This window comes from Elgaria multicarinata, chromosome 5, assembly GCF_023053635.1.
Source record: "Elgaria multicarinata webbii isolate HBS135686 ecotype San Diego chromosome 5, rElgMul1.1.pri, whole genome shotgun sequence".
Lineage (NCBI taxonomy): Eukaryota > Metazoa > Chordata > Lepidosauria > Squamata > Anguidae > Elgaria > Elgaria multicarinata.
In genome coordinates this window covers 113,369,227-113,386,732 of record NC_086175.1, presented here as the reverse complement: position 1 = coordinate 113,386,732, position 17,506 = coordinate 113,369,227, and the positions used below count along the sequence as shown (strand labels likewise).

Here is a 17,506-nt window from a genome sequence, read left to right as displayed (position 1 = left end):
GTCTCTGCTAGTCCTCCACAGTGTCAAGCAGACATAAAGCACCCATTCCCATAAGAAGAATTGAGATGCATGAGATTTAATCAGACTCATTTTCTGAGCTATAGCCATCACTATCAGTTTCAGTCTCTGCTTCAACTGGCAGTGCCCCCTAGAGGCAGAAATGCATCATGCTCTTGCATTTAAGAGTTGTAGTTTCAGTTTGCAACTGAGGACTTCTTTGTCCTCAGTGCACAGAAATTGTAATAATCTGATACTGTACATAGTTTTTAGAAATTTTTTGGAGAAGTAAATATATGAGCACCTTGTCTTAAACATTTTATTAATCATGCTAAAATAAAACATTCTGTAATCCATTTTTTCTTCATTTCCCCCCCCATTTTTTCATTTTTTGGGGGGGGGGGGGAAAAAACCAAAAAGGGCTTTGGAAACCCACCCAGAAAAAAAAACTCCCCCCCCCATTTCCCCCTGTTTTTTTCCAGGCCTTCACATCTTTAATCTTGTGCTAGAAAATTCCATAGTTACATAAGTTACATGACTGACAGATCTGAAAAATGAAGCTTTTCTAACCCTCACCCCCATTACTGCAATTGGAGATCTAGAGTGTGCTTGGCTTGGACCTGTGAAACCATGCTGAAATCCTAGCTAACCTGTAGACTTGGGTTGGTTGACTTCTTCTCATTTCCAATCTTTAAAACAGGACCAAACTCATTATTATGAGGATGGATTCTCTAAGAATTTTAAGGCATTTAGCACAACAGAAGTGCTACAGGAACACTCTCATCCTTCAAGAAACACTTGGCAGCTACTAAGATGCAGATATGTAAAGTGGAAGGCCAAAAGAAGCCCACCAGCCATATGCTACGGCCTGCCACATGCTTGGTTACATCTCTGGATTTGTAGTCTGGGGGGCGGGGGGGAGAGATTAAAAAAGGGGAGTTAACTGAGCCCTGGGCAGGGTGACATACATATATAACAGGTTAAGCTATGCAAATCTGTTCTCAAGAGAGGCAAGTTCAATACTATGGCCTTTTTATATTCTATGCCAGCACTGTCAAAATTCTGTGCTTGCATTTTACAGTACAATTTCCAAGGGAAATAATAGTAGACACAGCTACTGGTCACTATCAGAAATCTCAGGACCAGTTCAGACAATTCTCTGAACTATGGATGAAGGATCACAAATAAACCATAGAGGTACACCCTCCATCCTCACGCATGGTTTCCCATTGTTTCCTGTTTAGCACTAACAAGTTTGTTGTGAAAGCTGAAAAGGCAAACTATGGTTAGCACTTGCCTCCAAACCAGAATCAGAAGCCCACTTCAGACCACGGTTTTCAATATTGGTTTCCAGGGAAAGCCATAAGCTCAGCTTGCCGATTCAGACTTCATGGGAAAGTATAGTTAGTACTAAACAGGAACCAGAGTGGGAAGCCATGTGCAGGAGAAGGGTATAAGCCTGTGGCTTCTCCATAATCCTCTAAAACAAACAGGCTTATACAGGGTGTTTATGCCATGGGATAAGTGCCACTTCACACTTCTACGGTTCAAAAACGAACTCCATGCTTACGATTTGTGATCCACTTGAGAGCCACTTTAAAATAAAGCTGTAACATTTTGCTCAGAACATACTCGTTTGCTAAGATTCTCATTTAAATGTATTTCCCTCTCACTACGATCCCGTGTAGGCAGGCACTCAGTGTGTCTAAGCCCTAAAAATCAGTAACCGCTTTAGCACCTAGGTACAGTGGTACAAACCATATAAACTGTCGAAGGCATTAAAAGGAGCAAAATGGGGGCGGGGGTGTAGATGGGGTCATAGTTGTGGTAGGGGTGGGATAATGGCAACGCAGTGAACTGACGTTAAACAGAAATGGACCCGGATTTAAAAATGAAGCCAACGGTCTCAAAAAACACAGATTGAAGAATGTGTGACAGTTCTCCCCACCCTGCTAAAATTATTGTTTTTCAACTTTTGGGACTCAGTTTCTCTCCCCACAGCCTGAAGAACTAGAAATTCCATCTAAAACATCAAAGCAACAAACATCACAGTAAATCTGCTGGAAATTGGATGCAAGCCACGCCTACTCTCCAAGGGGCTATTTCAGTTTTCTTTCCTTTATGCAAACAGTTAAATAATGCTCTTAACAACTTCAAAGCCTCAGCTGTTTGCTGAAGAGTGCTTCTCTATTCGAAAAGCCTTTCTGCTGCTTTGATATTGAGCAAGCCAGGCTCTGCCAGGCCAGCTGTGGTTTTTAAATGGTTACTCATGGGATGAATGACTTATCTCATGGAACTTCATGAATTAACCTGTATAAACAAGTTAGGCCTAAACTGCCTAGTTATGAAGTCAGAGACCTCATTTATGAAATATTATCTTCTGCTGGCACTTATAACCATCTGGTAGTAGGACAAAAAACACTAACATGGGTGTTAGGTAATAATTTTCCAAATGGCGGCACTTCAGTATACTTGTATGGGCAACAACAACAAAGATCCCCTGAAGTTATATGGAAACAGCTCCTGGCAGGTACACCGTATCAAGCAATCCACATCCCAAAACTGATAATCAAGCAAAAATTACTTCCCTGTTCTTTGTCTACTAAGGTGCCAGAGAAGCTTGCCATCTCTATCTGGATCGATAACAAGCTTGAATTAGCAAAAGATAAATCCTTAGCAAACCCTACAGCAGGTTACATATTAGGCTAGATACATAAAACAACAATGCAGAGGCTCTTCAGAATTTTTAATGAGAGGTCAAAAATGCTGAAGAAGTTTGAAGTCATACTGACATGGAAGGAGGAGCTACTGGCTAAACTTTTTCTTGTGAATATTTTATTTTTTTGCTTTCTCCAACACACCGCTTTGATTGCCCTGCTGCTATTTCATGTGGTGCTTTGCCTTTTGCCTTATTTTTTAGACTCATTTTAATTGGGATTTGTTTTAATCTGTTTTTGCTGTAACTATGGAAGCTGTTGTGGTGCTCTATAAATATAGTAAATAAATACATTGACCTGCTGTTTAGTTGGGATGGGGAGGAAAGGCCAGAAGCTATCACTGGAAATAAACGGCAAAAGGGAAAACCTCAGCTGACAACTTCACCTTTCTGGACAGTGCGGCTTCAACCTCTTCTAGCACAGCTTTGCTGTGTTTATCTTGAAGGAGACCTCTGAACAGGCAATGGCAGGCTGCTTCTCACAGCTCCAGTTGCAAATCCACCTCTAATTTGAGCCCAGTAACAGAATTTCTGGTTCAAAAAACTAGTCAAAAGGATGTTGCTCCAGGCACCAGAACACAATACTGTTCAGATGGCTATAATTGTAGACAAACTGTCTCCAACAGTTTGAGTTTGGCTTGTTTCAAACAAACCATAGTTGACATTAACCACAGTTTGTTAGTTCAGACAACACAACAAGATGTGATGAAACAAAAACAGGAGTGAAAGCTTCCAAACTGCTCCTTGTGGCCACATCAGAGTAGAGGGCAAGGCAGAGTGTACAAGGCTAAGGTCACTGTGACAAGTTCTCGTTGGGCTACATGATGGCTTAGCTTGACGGCTGAACATGACCAATATTTATTCCAATATTCATTTTAATATTCATTTAAAAGACATGAACCAAAATGTTTAAATCATGTTATATCCCAAGACCACGTCAAGAACTTACCAAATTCCTTGTACCATCAGGAGCAGCTAAGTGGCACTGGATGTAAGAATTAAAAACCTGAACAGCATGTTGGGTAAAGAAGCCTTTATGGAAATGTTTATCATCTTGCACCAAAGTAAGCCAGGATTCCAAGAGCTTGTCATATGCCTCCATGTATACCATGTCATCTTTGTCAAGCTAAGGAAATAGAACAAAAAGACTTGTTACCAAAACGTTGTCCAATCTTTCATGCGGTTAAAGTGCTACGCCTGATAAGAAAATAAGTATGAAGTATTTCCATTATTACACAGTCTTTTGCATACGTCAAATTATTAGTGTGCATACACACTCATTTATTCCAAAGTGTTCAAAGTTGGCATTTCATGGCAACAGATAATTTTTAGTGGTATGAACCATTTAAAACTACACATAGGCTGAATCTAAAGAGATGCTTGTGGAATCAATTTATGCTATTCTCTCTCACCAGCTGCAGCCACCCCCCTACATTCCATGACATTACAGAGGATTCCCTAAGCCTCAAGTTCTGGATTTTCAACGACTCAGAGAAGGTGGTGGTAAAAGCAAAAACAAAATATGGTTTTGAGAGTAGAATTCTGCTTTAAGGGAAACCTCACCCGGCCTGGACACGGAAAGGATTGCCAGATTGATAGCTCCTTCTCGATTCTGTGGGTGGTGGTACATGGCCGTTCTTAGTTGGTGGAGAGATTTGTCTGGTTAATTCCAATAATGAACAAGACTCTGGCATGCTAACTAGTTATGCGACCCCTGAGCGGTTGACATCCAACTTCTTAGAGGGACAAGTGGTGTTCAGCCACCTGAGATTGAGCAATAACAGGTCTGTGATGCCCTTATCCCAGACTGTGGAATGGCCTGCCAGAGGAGATTCATCAACTTGACAGTCCTTTAGAATTTAAAAAAGCAATAAAGACTGACCTATTCCAGCAGGCCTATCCAGTGAAATTTTAGAACGTTTTTAGGATGTTTTAAAGATCATAGAATCATAGAATAGCAGAGTTGGAAGGGGCCTACAAGGCCATCGAGTCCAACCCCCTGCTCAATGCAGGAATCCACCCAAAAGCATTCCTGACAGATGGTTGTCCAGCTGCCTCTTGAAGGCCTCTAGTGTGGGAGAGCCCACAACCTCCCTAGATAACTGATTCCATTGTCATACTGCTCTAACAGTCAAGAAGTTTTTCCTGATGTCCAGCTGGAATCTGGCTTCCTTTAACTTGAGCCCGTTATTCCGTGTCCCACTCTGGAAGGATCGAGAAGAGATCCTGGCCCTCCTTTGTGTGATAGCCTTTTAAGTATTTGAAGAGTGCTATCATGTCTCCCCTCAATCTTCTCTTCTCCAGGCTAAATATGCCTAGTTCTTTCAGTCTCTCTTCATAGGGCTTTGTTTCCAGAACCCTGATCATCCTGGTTGCCCTCCTCTGAACACGCTCCAGCTTGTCTGCATCCTTCTTGAATTGTGGAGCCCAGAACTGGACGCAATACTCTAGATGAGGCCTAACCAGGGCCGAATAGAGAGGGACCAGTACCTCACGTGATTTGGAAGCTATACTTCTATTAATGCAGCCCAAAATAGCATTTGCCTTTCTTGCAGCCATATTGCACTGTTGGCTCATATTCAGTTTGTGATCTACAACAATTCCAAGATCCTTCTTGTTTGTAGTATTGCTGAGCCAAGTGTCCCCCATCTTGTAACTGTGCATTTGGTTTCTATTTCCTAAATGTAGAACTTGGCATTTATCCCTATTGAATTTCATTCTGTTGTTTTCAGCCCAGCACTCCAGCCTATCAAGACCACTTTGAAGTTTGTTTCTGTCTTCCAGGGTATTAGCTATCCCACCCAATTTTGTGTCATCTGCAAATTTGATCAGCGTTCCCTGCACCTCCTCGTCCAAATCATTAATAAAAATGTTGAAGAGCACTGGGCCCAGGACTGAGCCCTGCGGCACCCCACTCATTGCCTCTCCCCAGTTTGAGAAGGTTCCATTGATAAGTACTCTTTGAGTCCGATTCTGTAGCCAACTGTGGATCCACCTAATAGTTGTTCCATCTAGCCCACTTTTAGCTAGTTTGTTAATCAGAATATCATGCGGTACTTTGTCGAAAGCTTTGCTGAAGTCAAGATATATGACATCCACAGCATTCCTACAGTCCACAAGGGAGGTTACCCGATCAAAAAATGAGATCAAGTTAGTCTGACAGGATTTCTTCCTGACAAACCCACGTTGGCTTCTAGTAATCACTGCATTGATTTCAAGGTGTTTACAGATTGACTTCTTTATAATCTGCTCCAGAATTTTCCCAGGGATGGATGTCAGACTGACTGGTCTGTAGTTCCCAGGTTCCTCCTTTGTGCCCTTTTTGAAGATAGGGACAACGTTAGCCCTCCTCCAGTCGTCCGGCACCTCACCCATCTTCCACGATTTTGCAAAGATAATAGATAAAGGCTCTGAGAGTTTTTCTGCTAGCTCCTTCATTACTCTAGGATGCAGTTCATCGGGCCCTGGAGATTTGAACTCCAGGGCCCGATGTTTTAATCATGTATGGTATGTTTTTAATCAGTTTTTATTGTGTATTTTATATCATGTTTTTATACTGTTTGTTTTATACTTTGAATGGTTTTAGTTTTTGTGAACCACCCAGGGAGTTTCGGCTATTGGGCGGTATAAAAATGCAATAAAATAAATAAATAAATAAATAAAGTAAGTTCTTAGGAACTAACCCATTTACATTAAAACAAAGTGGATGGATATATTTTAATGAATATAACAAAACTTTAAAGAATTATTCATGCACCTCTCTCTTTTAAAAAAAGCAAACCCCCTCCCCCCTTGAAAAATGTCAATAACAATCTGTAAATAAGGAGTTCATCTAACACAAACAGTATCTTCCTTAGTAATAAGTTTCTTTTATGAAAACTACGAGGAATCAAAACTGAAAGTATTCATGTCCCAAACCAAAAGCAAAGGGATAACTTATCAAAGACTTCCCTTATGATAAAAACCTAATTCTAGCTTCTGAGTTTCTTTAATACTGTTTAGAGAATTAACCAGATATCCTCATGTATTTTCACTGCATATGAACTGCAATTAGAAGAGACCATAGCCCTTTTCACATGTTGGTAAAACTGCATATAACTAACATGTGGTGAGATTGTACCTGCAAAACTATCACCCAAGTACTTCCAGTACTTGTAGGACCAGTAACCCACAACTTGGGACTCAGCGAAGTGGGCTGGTCTGGGATGCTGGCCAGCTACAAATTGTTTATATCCGCCTCCTGCAACATTGCCCCCTTCCAGTTCTTTAGGGCTATAACTCCCAGCCATTGGCCATGCTGGCTGGGGCAGATGGGAGTTGACGTCCAAAACATCTGGAAGGCACCACGGTGAGGATGGCTGCTTTATACCAGGTTTTGCAGATGCAGAAATAGAGCTTGTGGTTTTCCTCTGGAAATGATATCCTGCTTAGGCATTGGATTTACTAGGATACTACAATTTAAAATAATCAACAAAATGATTTAGGCTAGACTTTTAAGCATGGCTGCAGATGAAATCCTTTTTCCTAATGTAATAAAGCTTGTTGCCAGAATGTCTCAGGAAGTTAAATAGCCCCAACCCCTAAATTAAGTTGGAGGGCTTAGTTACCCCATCAAGCAAAGAACCTGTTTACCTATGTCCCTGTCCCCAAAACCGTAGCATCCAGGGATGTTCTAAGGTTGGAATTATTCCAGATGCGTTCAGTGCTAGATGCACCTTTGTACACACCGCCCGTCGCTACTACCGGTTATATTTTTGATGGTTTTAAACTTCGTATACTTTTTAATGTTCACTGTTTTTAACTTTTGTAAACCGCCCAGAGAGCTTCAGCTATGGGGCGGTATATAAATTTAATAAATAAATAATAAATAAATTATAGGCTGCAATCCTACACACACTAACCTTGGAGTAAGGTCATTGAACTGAATGGGGCTTACTTCTTAGTAGACATGTTTCGGATTGCACTGTCAGTCTTCAGTTATAAGGGGGGGATTTTTTACACAAAGTGTGGTTTGGCTCAATAACCAGACATTATTTATGTCTTCCACCAACCCCTTGTCTTCCCCAAAGCCCTCTGACAATGCCAGAGCACTTGGAGAGCAGCTCATATCACACTGGGTTTTGGAGCAGGCAGTGTCAGTTCAAATCTCCTGGGCTGCTTTTGCTTGCTGCAAAACTCAGCACGACAGAACTCCTCCCTAGAACTCTTTCAAGTGGGAGAGGAGTGGGGGAGATTTGTCATGCTGAGCTATGGAGCGGGCACATGTGTCCGGTTACTGCAAAGCTCAGTGCAATACAGAAAACTTACTCTGAGTAAGAATGTCGGGACGGATCTGTTTGCTGCTGGGTATGTGGCCTAACAAAAAGGCCAAGGATACTTGCTCCAGGCAAGCAGCTTTGTGGGGACCTATCAAAGGTTATGAGGAAAAAGGAAACTTGATTTTAAAAGCCTCACTCCTTTCTGCACTCCATACAGATACTTCATTCCATTCAACTGGAAGGTTCTTCTAAACACGAAGCAAAAAAAAATCGATGTTGTAAGACAAGAATTACAATGGTGAAGGACCATAGTTCAGTGATAAGAGTGCCTGTTTTGCATCCAGAAGGTCTCAGATTCAATATCTGGCATCTCCAGGTAAGGCTGGAAAGACGCCTGTCTGAAACTCTGCAGAGTCACCGCCAGATCAAGTTGACAATACTGGGCTAGATGGACCAATTATCTGACTTATTTAAGGCAGCTTCTATGTACCTAAAATATATGTTCTATTAAGGGGGGGAGGAACCAGTGTAGTATGTGTTACTAAGACAAGTCTGGACTGTTCTAGTAATTCCAGATGATATGGCCATTTAAAATATCTTTTAAGATATGGAAAACTGAGCTACAAAGGCTTGGGAATCTCACAAGCTGAATTTCCTGAAAACCAGGCCAATCTATGAAAAGACAATCATCAACAAATTGAGCAGAATTGGATAAATCCTCCCCTATCCATTCTTCCAAGTCTGCTCATTGCCATTGGAAAAAGATCTGAAAGGAGTTTGCTCGATAACCCTGTTGCGTCCTTCCCTGGCCATTTAATTAGAACACACGTTTAAAGACTCTTCGGGCACAGGACATGCTGTACAAGCACGAACCTATGAAGTATTAAGAACTCTCCATGCAGAATCCTCTACAGGAAATCCAATACCCATCTGGTGTTTGAGATATAGCCATCTGTGCCCCCGAAAAATATATCCACAACCAGGAAGATTAAATGACACAATGTCCAAAATTATGTAAAAGCAAATGATATATTCTACTAATTGCAGTCAGGGTTGTTGTCCTGCGGTGACAAGATGGCTTTCATAGCCCTTGGAGTAGGGTGCACGATGGGTGAAAATGGTGGAGGAAGCATTAATGTAACGTAGAAGATTAATTTGGCACAAATATGTGTATCATGGGGATAACCTACCAACACCAGGGCAAATGTATTGAACTACAATGAGCAAGAGTAATAAGGCCTATTCACACCAGAGTTTACTGATGTATAGAAGAAAGCTTTATTACAAGAACCATGTCATATGGAGCAAACAAATGTTTATGAAGGAGGAAGAGAGGGACACTCTACTACTTGAGGAAGTCCAAGTCCCAGAACAGGCATCTACGTTGAACAACCTTAAGCTAATCTGTGCACAGAATTGCTTTGGTCCGGCCTTCGCCAATCCTCTACCTCAAGATATTTTGGATTGCAACTCCAAGCATCGCTGACCATTGATCATGCTGGCTGGGGTTAATGGGAGTTTAAGTCCAAAATAAGTGGAGTGCACCAGGCTGGGAAGGCTAGACTAAAGCAACTCTGTGCACAGCTTGGCTTAAGAGTCCTTCCACATAGATGCCTCTTTTAGTCTATCAGTCGATGGGTGTTGGAGGCACTGTGTTACGTTGGTTCTGGTCCTACCTGCAAGGTTGATTTCTGAGACTAACATTGGGTGGAAATTTCTCGGCTCCTTGGCAATTAAGCTATGGGGTACCGCAGGGCACCATCTTGTCCCCAATGTTGTTTAACATTTATATGAAGCCTTTGGGGGCGGTCATTAGGGGATATGGAACAAAATGCCATCAGTATGCTGATGACACACAGCTCTATCTCCCTGTGACATCTGAATCAGGAGAAGCTGTGCAAGTTCTACATCAGTGCCTAAACTCAGTAATGGGCTGGATGAGGGCCAATAAACTGAAGCTGAATCATGGCAAGAAGGAAGCCCTGTGGGTGAGTGGTTCCCGAGTCTTGGAAATAGGCTCACTGCCTGCTCTGGGTGGGGTTGCACTCTTTCTGAAAGATCAGTTTCGTAGTTTGGGTGTACTCTTAGAACCATCTCTGTCGCTGGAGGCTCAAGTGGCCACAGCAGTTCGGAGTGCCCTTTACCAGCTTCAGTTGGCTTGCCGCCTACAGCCTCTTCTGGACAGGGATAGCTTGGCCACAGTGGTACAGGCATTAGTAACCTCAAGATTAGATTACTGCAATGTCCTCTATGTGGGGCTGCCCTTAAGACTGCCCCAGAAGCTGGAGCTAGTGCAGAACGCATATAACTCCTTTGCTGAATTGAACTGGCTACCAGGCCAGGTTTTGGTACTGGTGTACAAAGCCCTAAACAACTTGGGACCAGGATACCTTAGACAGCGCCTTCTCCCTTACCATCCTACCCGATCACTGTCATTGGAGGGTATGCTCCTGGTGGTTCCATGTGGACCTACGGCCCGATTGGAATCCACCAGAAAAAGAGGGCTGTATGTAGTGTCCCCTTCTCTGTAGAACTCTCTACCCCTGGAGGTCAGGCAGGCGCCAAAACTAGGCTGCTTCCGGCGCCTCCTGAAATCAACTGTTTTGAGAGGCCTTCCTCAGCTGTTTTTCTGATTCCTTTGTTTTTTAATTGAACAATTTTAATTTGCTTTTTAAATCTTCTTTCTTTTACTGTTTATACCTATGTTGACCGCTCTGTAATCTGTGTTAGATAATTGAGTGGTATATAAATATTGTGAATAACAACAACGTTGTGCCTTGGCTATCCACTCATCCAGCCACTATCCTTACCCTGATGTACTCAACCTGCAAAGTTCAGTGTTTCTAAGCAATACTGTGCACCCAAACCAGTTGTTACTCGTACAATAATTATTTTTACTGCGCAAGATGTCATTACGTACCTATGAAGAACTTCATTCTAACTACTGCCCTGAAAATCCTACAGCCATTGAAGCCAATTCTGCAAGTCCCTTCTAGGTAAAATTACAAGGGCTACACAGATTGCATGGATATTACTTGATCAAAGTATTAAGAATCAGTAGCAGAAGTTGTAAAGCTGTAATCAATGCCAAGTGTAAAGGTGTGTAATGAAAAGAGAGGAATGACAGATAAAATATTCAGGCACCTAGCAAGAAGCAGGAGCAGGGAAATATGGACTGAAGTTCACAGAGAGGAACTGGGAGATGTCCTCTTAACACAGATTCTCTTGAGCTTGAAGCCTTGGGTTAAAAGCTATTCATATCAGCCATCAGTTTCCATGTTTCAAACACAGCCATTTCACAAGGAGTTTTATGAGATAGTTTTATGAGGTAAAACTATCCAATTTATGAGATAAAATTATCCAATTTACGAGATAAAGCTATCCAATTCAATGCTGTTGTGCCCAATAATGTTCATATAATTGTTTTCTGGAAGTCCATTTATTTATTTATTGCATTTCTATACTGCCCAATAGCCAAAGCTCTCTGGGCGATTCACAAAAATACTTTAACAGCAACTAAATTGGTTGGGAGCTACAGTACTATCCATTCACCCAGAGATTCCAGTTATCCCATGTTAGAAGTACTAAAAAAAAAACCCTCAGTTATACTATCAAGCAAAATTCAAGGACTACTATATCAAAACAGTGGTCCAAACACAATTTAAATATGTGAATTCACTGTGGAGTTGCCAAGTTTTCAATTGGTACTAAAATCCTAACCTAGTACTGTCTCACGTTTCATTAGCTGCCCTCAAACTAAGCTTGTTTCCATATAAAACAAACAAACAAAAATACACAGGTGTAATTCCTTTAAACCATTACAAATCTATTCAGGATTTGGAAGCAAAATGGTATGGTAAACTAGACAATAATACATAAACCAAAAACTCTAAAACACTAAAAATTAAAAGCCAGCGTTTTGCAGCATGCCTTTAGAAATTCAAAGTGGGTACTTACCACTTCTTCCAAGGCAGCACTTCTGCCAAAAGAGCAAGTGAGGTGTGTGAGGCAGTGAACGAACGAAGAAAAAAGTTCATTTGGAATGGCTGTTAATATATTGCGAGGAAATACAGTGATCAAGTTGCTGATTATACTGGATATCCCCACTGCTTCAGAGTCCTCTATCTCAATTCTGTAGGTAAAACATTTTTTTTTTCAAAAGAAAAAGAAAAAGAAGAGAGTCAATAATTCTATTGGTTTATTCAAATCAAGCCCATTTGTGGTATCTTCTGAAAGCAGTTCTATGCCACTGTTCAAGTTACAAACAACACCAGGAAACAAGTCCCTCCCTCCCACTAGAAGCCTAAATTCTCGGAAGCAAGCATATTACATACCCATTGATCGTGTTGAGCAATCCCTCAATGAAGTGAGCCAAGTAATCGACTTGAGAACTTTCATCCGGAAACACTGGCCCATGAAGAGAGGCTAGCTGGGCTAGGCACTGCAGCGAGTCTTGTGCCATATCTGTGTCTTCTCTAATTTTTCGATGTACCTTTTTGGAAGCGAGAGGGTTAACATCACATCAGGGGGTGGGAGGAGGGAAATAGGACGTTCTTTTACCAGAGTCACATGGCTTACAATCCGGACGCGTGCACACCCACGCACACGGAGCTTGCTCTAGTTTTGGCTAAATTTGAAATCAACGGCCCATTATTTTTAGGCATGTAAACCTTCCACGCTGCCCTCTCAGTACACCAACTTCACAAGCCGTATTTAATTAGTCAAAGAACAACGCGTCGCTGGGACCTACCTACATGTTGAACTGTCTATGCATGTTGAGTCTTAGAGAGAAACAGATGCCAGCCAGTCAGACATGCTGCTACTTCTAAAAACAGCAATAATGACAGCCATCTGTATTATGCTAACTATGCCTGGGCTACAGTGTCTTGCTAAAGTTAGTCGACAAGTTCAATCAAGATTATATAGATGCTTCTTTAGCAGAGGTAAACACAGAACTCTCGGGAAACCAAATTCATTTCGCTTGTTGTAAAAACCTTCTATTCATTTATAGACGGCTCTTAATTCTCTTATTTCTGTGAGCAAGGCTGGTCTACTCATGGGTGCTAGCTTCCTTAAAGAGGTCTACACTGACATAAAAATTCATCTCAACAAAACAAATATTCATTTGTTGTCTGAACATTTATGACATAATATGAACATTAAAGGCCTTACTTGAAACTAAATCTTTGAATGCAAAGGAGAGCAAGTGGAATTAAACGTTAATGCATACTGACCTTATGATTCAATGCAATTAAGTTATGTGAACAACGCAGCACTTGGACCATTATTTTTTTAAAAAAATGTTATGTTTCAAATATTCAGCTACACAGTAAGTAAAATAATAATAATAATAATTGAATCAATCTATCGGCATGAATTAAAATATTTTATTTTGTTCCTTTTTACTGAATTTATATAGCCATTCCATAACAAATTCTCCAGGTAGCTCAAAAAACAAACACAGCATTAAAATGTAACATAAAACTATAAAGACTATTAGGAATTAAAGTACACATTTTAAAACTGAGAGGTATTTTTATTTAATATATTTCTTTTGTAATAACCATCTCAGAAAGATTTTAAACTTTTCTACTCCAAAAATCAGAAGTCAGGTGGCTATAAATTACAATACTAGATTCCCTTCTATTAAAAGCATACTGTGAGGTTTGGGTTTTTGTTTGTTTTTTAAATTGGACTGACTATATCCATTTATTTTTCTCACTGACTATTTAAAGCATGCACTAGTAAAACTGAGTCACAAATGCTGCAAGTCAATTCTGCAAACCCATCGATTTAAAAGCATAGCTGAGAGTTTGCTGCTTTGGAGACTCAGTTAATAAATCACTGATAGATGTATTAGTTGCAATTTCATCAGTACAGATCTGATATGTAATGAGAATCTAAGTGTGTGGTGAAAACAGTGCTAAAATCCGAAGAGCAGTTCTTTTGCAAACAAATGTAAACTTTCTACCTAGAGACGTTTTAACAGCGAATTACATTAGAAAGGGTTAACCTGTAGACTCAGAAGCTATTTGCTTCAGGAGGTTCCCAGCTGACAGAAGCAACTGTCTGGGTTGTCTAGACAGCTGTTCAGATTGTGTGCAGCTGTTAAGTGGTCTGCCAGAAAGTTTTTCACCTTTTTGAAAATGCCTGAGATAAAAAAACTTACAAGTAACTATGTACACACAACAGCTAAAGTCGTCGAGAGAATTAATACGCTATACAAAAGGTTTACTATATGCTATTCATCAACTAGACAAAGTTTTAAATACACTTTGGCTTTGAAAGCAATACCCTCAAATTCCAGCAATTCAAGAATTTCTATTTTGGGAGATAAACCCAAACTGGTTTCTTCATAAAAATTTCCAGGTCAGTAATCTAATACTAAAAGCGCAATCCTTCCCCCACCCCTCCATTGACTTTCATAGATTTGGGTTTAACTAACTTAAATCTGCAATCTTATGCCTACTTTTGTAGGGAAAATAAACTCTACTGAGCATACAAAGGGCTGGATGCAAATTCCCTGAAGAGAGCTCAGCTCAAGGCAGTACAGGGAGGTTAGACCTCTGTAGAAAAGCTGTATGCATACTTTTCATGTGTGTCAAACACCTGAGGCAAAAGAAATATATGTGTTGTACATCATTGTACATACATATTTCCTAAATGGAAATATTATTCATGTAGGAAATTGCTGAGTATGAAGCAGCCTTTAGTTTTGTTATGCTGCATATGCATCATACCTTATTATGTTCAATTAATTAATGTTGTTCAATTAATTTTAATTGAGCATCAATATTGAAGAAGCTCAGCAAAGTTGCAGATGCCCAAACACTACCTGTTTGGTTTGAACCACATCCAATATTAAATACTGTTAAACATTCAAATTCATGGGAAATTGCTATTCCCCATTTTTGTTAACCAAACAAGATCTTAAACAGCTACGTTGATCCAGTGTGCAGAAACACTTGGGCTGAGGAAGATGCCAGTGACTCTTGTTCCACAAGCTGAGCTTTCATCCAAGAGGCACATATACAGGCACAGCCTCTATGAAAAACAACGCAAGTTATAGAAATGTCTTCGTTTGGCAAAGCACAGAATGCCATTTATGCAACTCTTACCTGAATTCTTCCTACCTCATCCAAGAGTGGGAGAAGAAAACCCAACAACTATTTTAGAAAGAAGCAATGACAGCAGCTGCAGCAGCTCTGTTGCTACTAAACTGGCAAAACAGGAGAATGAGACTTACTGTAAAGAAAAGCTCCATAACTCTGCTGTCCAGGAGGGTCTCGCGCCAGGACTCTGTTGGCTTTAGCATCACATTTTGTGAGGATTCAAACATAGCTATATAATGTCTGCCTAGTTATCTGGTGTCAAGGTCAACAACAACATTCCAATTTGGCTTTTTTTTTTTTAATAAAAAATCCCAGATACAACAGGACCCATTCAGAAAAGAATGCAATGGAAACAAACTTTAAGCCGCTTCACATACACAGCATAATTCATGCATGAGGGCAAGGAATAAAAGGTATTAAGTACTGAAAAAAAGAATGCCCAAGGAATGCCAGATAACAGTTTGATCACAATGACGAGACATTCCATAGTGGCACAATCACTTTAATAACCATCCCGATGAGACAGGAGGAGAAAGGGAAATGAAAAATGATACCACAGTCGACAGGTATGCAACTTGTGTAAAATAAGGCTTTTAAAAAAAACATTTTAAAATGTTCCTAGCTCAACTTATCAGATGGCTGTATGGGAATTTAAGACTAGCCCTTTGAAATCTATTGATGTTAACATGTACAACAGTCTAATATGCTTCAAAGAATGACACTGATTTTATGTTCATTCTGTGAAGAAGGAGAAATGGAGTAGGATTAATGAATACATGTTTCAAACTTCGGAGCTTTATAACCCAATCCTATGCAGTTTTACTCAGAAGTATATCCCGCTGATTTAATGGGGATTACTTCCAAGTAAATGCATATAGGACTGCAGCTTTAGTACATGAAACAAGGGACTTCCATTAAATTCATGTGGGGTTAAAGTTCCTAGGAGAGAAGACTAAAATTAGGGAGGAAACCATGATTAAATGTAGGAAGTTAGTGCAAAAATACAAATATGTCTGTTTGTTTCAGTACTGGAAATGTGCAAACTTGAATACTTGCATTCAATGCTAGCCAAAGCTATGAGTATTTAAAGCGTACATTGACTATCTAGAATACTTGGTGTTGTTCAACCTATCACATTTGTCACCATCAGAAAGACATTTCATTCTTTTATAGTTCTATCACAAAGCTGGAAAAAGGAATAGATTCTTAAAGACAAAATGTCTTAGGTAGTAACATATTTTTCCTAAAGATACATGGTACAGCTTTTTGGGGCCTCAAAAGATAACAAATACTAATTTCAAATGTAGATAGTACATCACTTGCAGCCCATATTAACGCCCTATCAGAAATGGGGTGGGGCCCCCTGAAAATTGCTAGCAGGCAATTGTGTTCCATCAAGGTGTACATGCACTTCTGTTTTTAAAGACAGAGTTTACTGTTCAAAAGCTATCTTGAACTGCTTATCAACTTGGCTAGCAGAGCAAAATTCTAACTAAATATGAATTATTCTAAGGAGTAAACACAACACACAATGTTCGTTTTAGGACTCAGACTTAAGCATAAAATTTCAGTTTAAAAAGTGCCACCCTAATTTTGGTTAAGGGAAGGGAACTTTGTGAATTCATAATATTTAAAGTAGTGCAATGAATATTGGGGGGAGGAAGGAGACAATCACACTTTGCAGTAGGGTGTTTAGGACAAGAGCCAAAGTTGCAGCTGTTCATTTTGGCTGAAAATGTAAGTTTGTTAGTTACTATATTTCAAAATGTAGTCTAGCACTTGTGGAGTGGTAAGGCTTGTTTATCCCTTCCAATTAATACCCATTTCCTGGAACAGAAAAAGCCATCTGGAGTTAAGACAGTTATAAATAGATTTTCGCTACTATTGTTCTTCTTTTCCTTGTAAATCTTAAAATGCTCATTGATCTTGTATGCACAAAAAGGAGTGACATCCAGATTGAGCCCAGCGCAGACGCAACATCGCCAATCACTTAATCACAATTCTGAATTTGGAAGCAGACAAGAGACTTACATTCTGTCTCCTCCTCCTCCTTCCACACCAGTTCTTCCACTCTCCCTGTCAGCCTTAACCACGGTATGATGTTACATCTACTAAACAGAGTCAACCATACTAAACATGGTTGACTCTACTTAGATTCCCCCTTAATCAGGGCTTTCAAATCCATGTTAAGAGGGAACTTGGTTAACTTTGCTACAAATGTAGCAACTCATGATAAAAACCAACAAGTAAAAGGAGAGGAGAATTCTTGATGAAAAGGGGGGGGGGCTGTATCTTTCCAGCCCCTCTTTTAAGTCCTCCCCAAGTATGCATAAGCCCCTGCCATGTTTTGGGGCAGTCCCATTTTGCTTCCAAACTGAGCGACATTGGACTACATTTTGTATTAGAGGAAAGAAGTAGGACCT

General features: G+C 40.2%; 1 protein-coding gene across 3 annotated transcripts in view; it reads right to left on the bottom strand.

Moving 5' to 3' along the window:
* XPO4 (exportin 4) overlaps positions 1-17,506 on the bottom strand; it is a 78,067-nt gene that overhangs the window by 24,866 nt on the left and 35,695 nt on the right. For all 3 annotated transcript variants that reach the window (XM_063127052.1, XM_063127053.1, XM_063127054.1), the window contains 4 exons: positions 15,218-15,330; positions 12,306-12,463; positions 11,929-12,103; positions 3,663-3,839 (listed from right to left, as the gene is read on the bottom strand). In XM_063127052.1, coding sequence (XP_062983122.1) covers positions 3,663-3,839; positions 11,929-12,103; positions 12,306-12,463; positions 15,218-15,330 — 623 coding nt within the window. The remainder of the gene's footprint in view (positions 1-3,662; positions 3,840-11,928; positions 12,104-12,305; positions 12,464-15,217; positions 15,331-17,506) is intronic.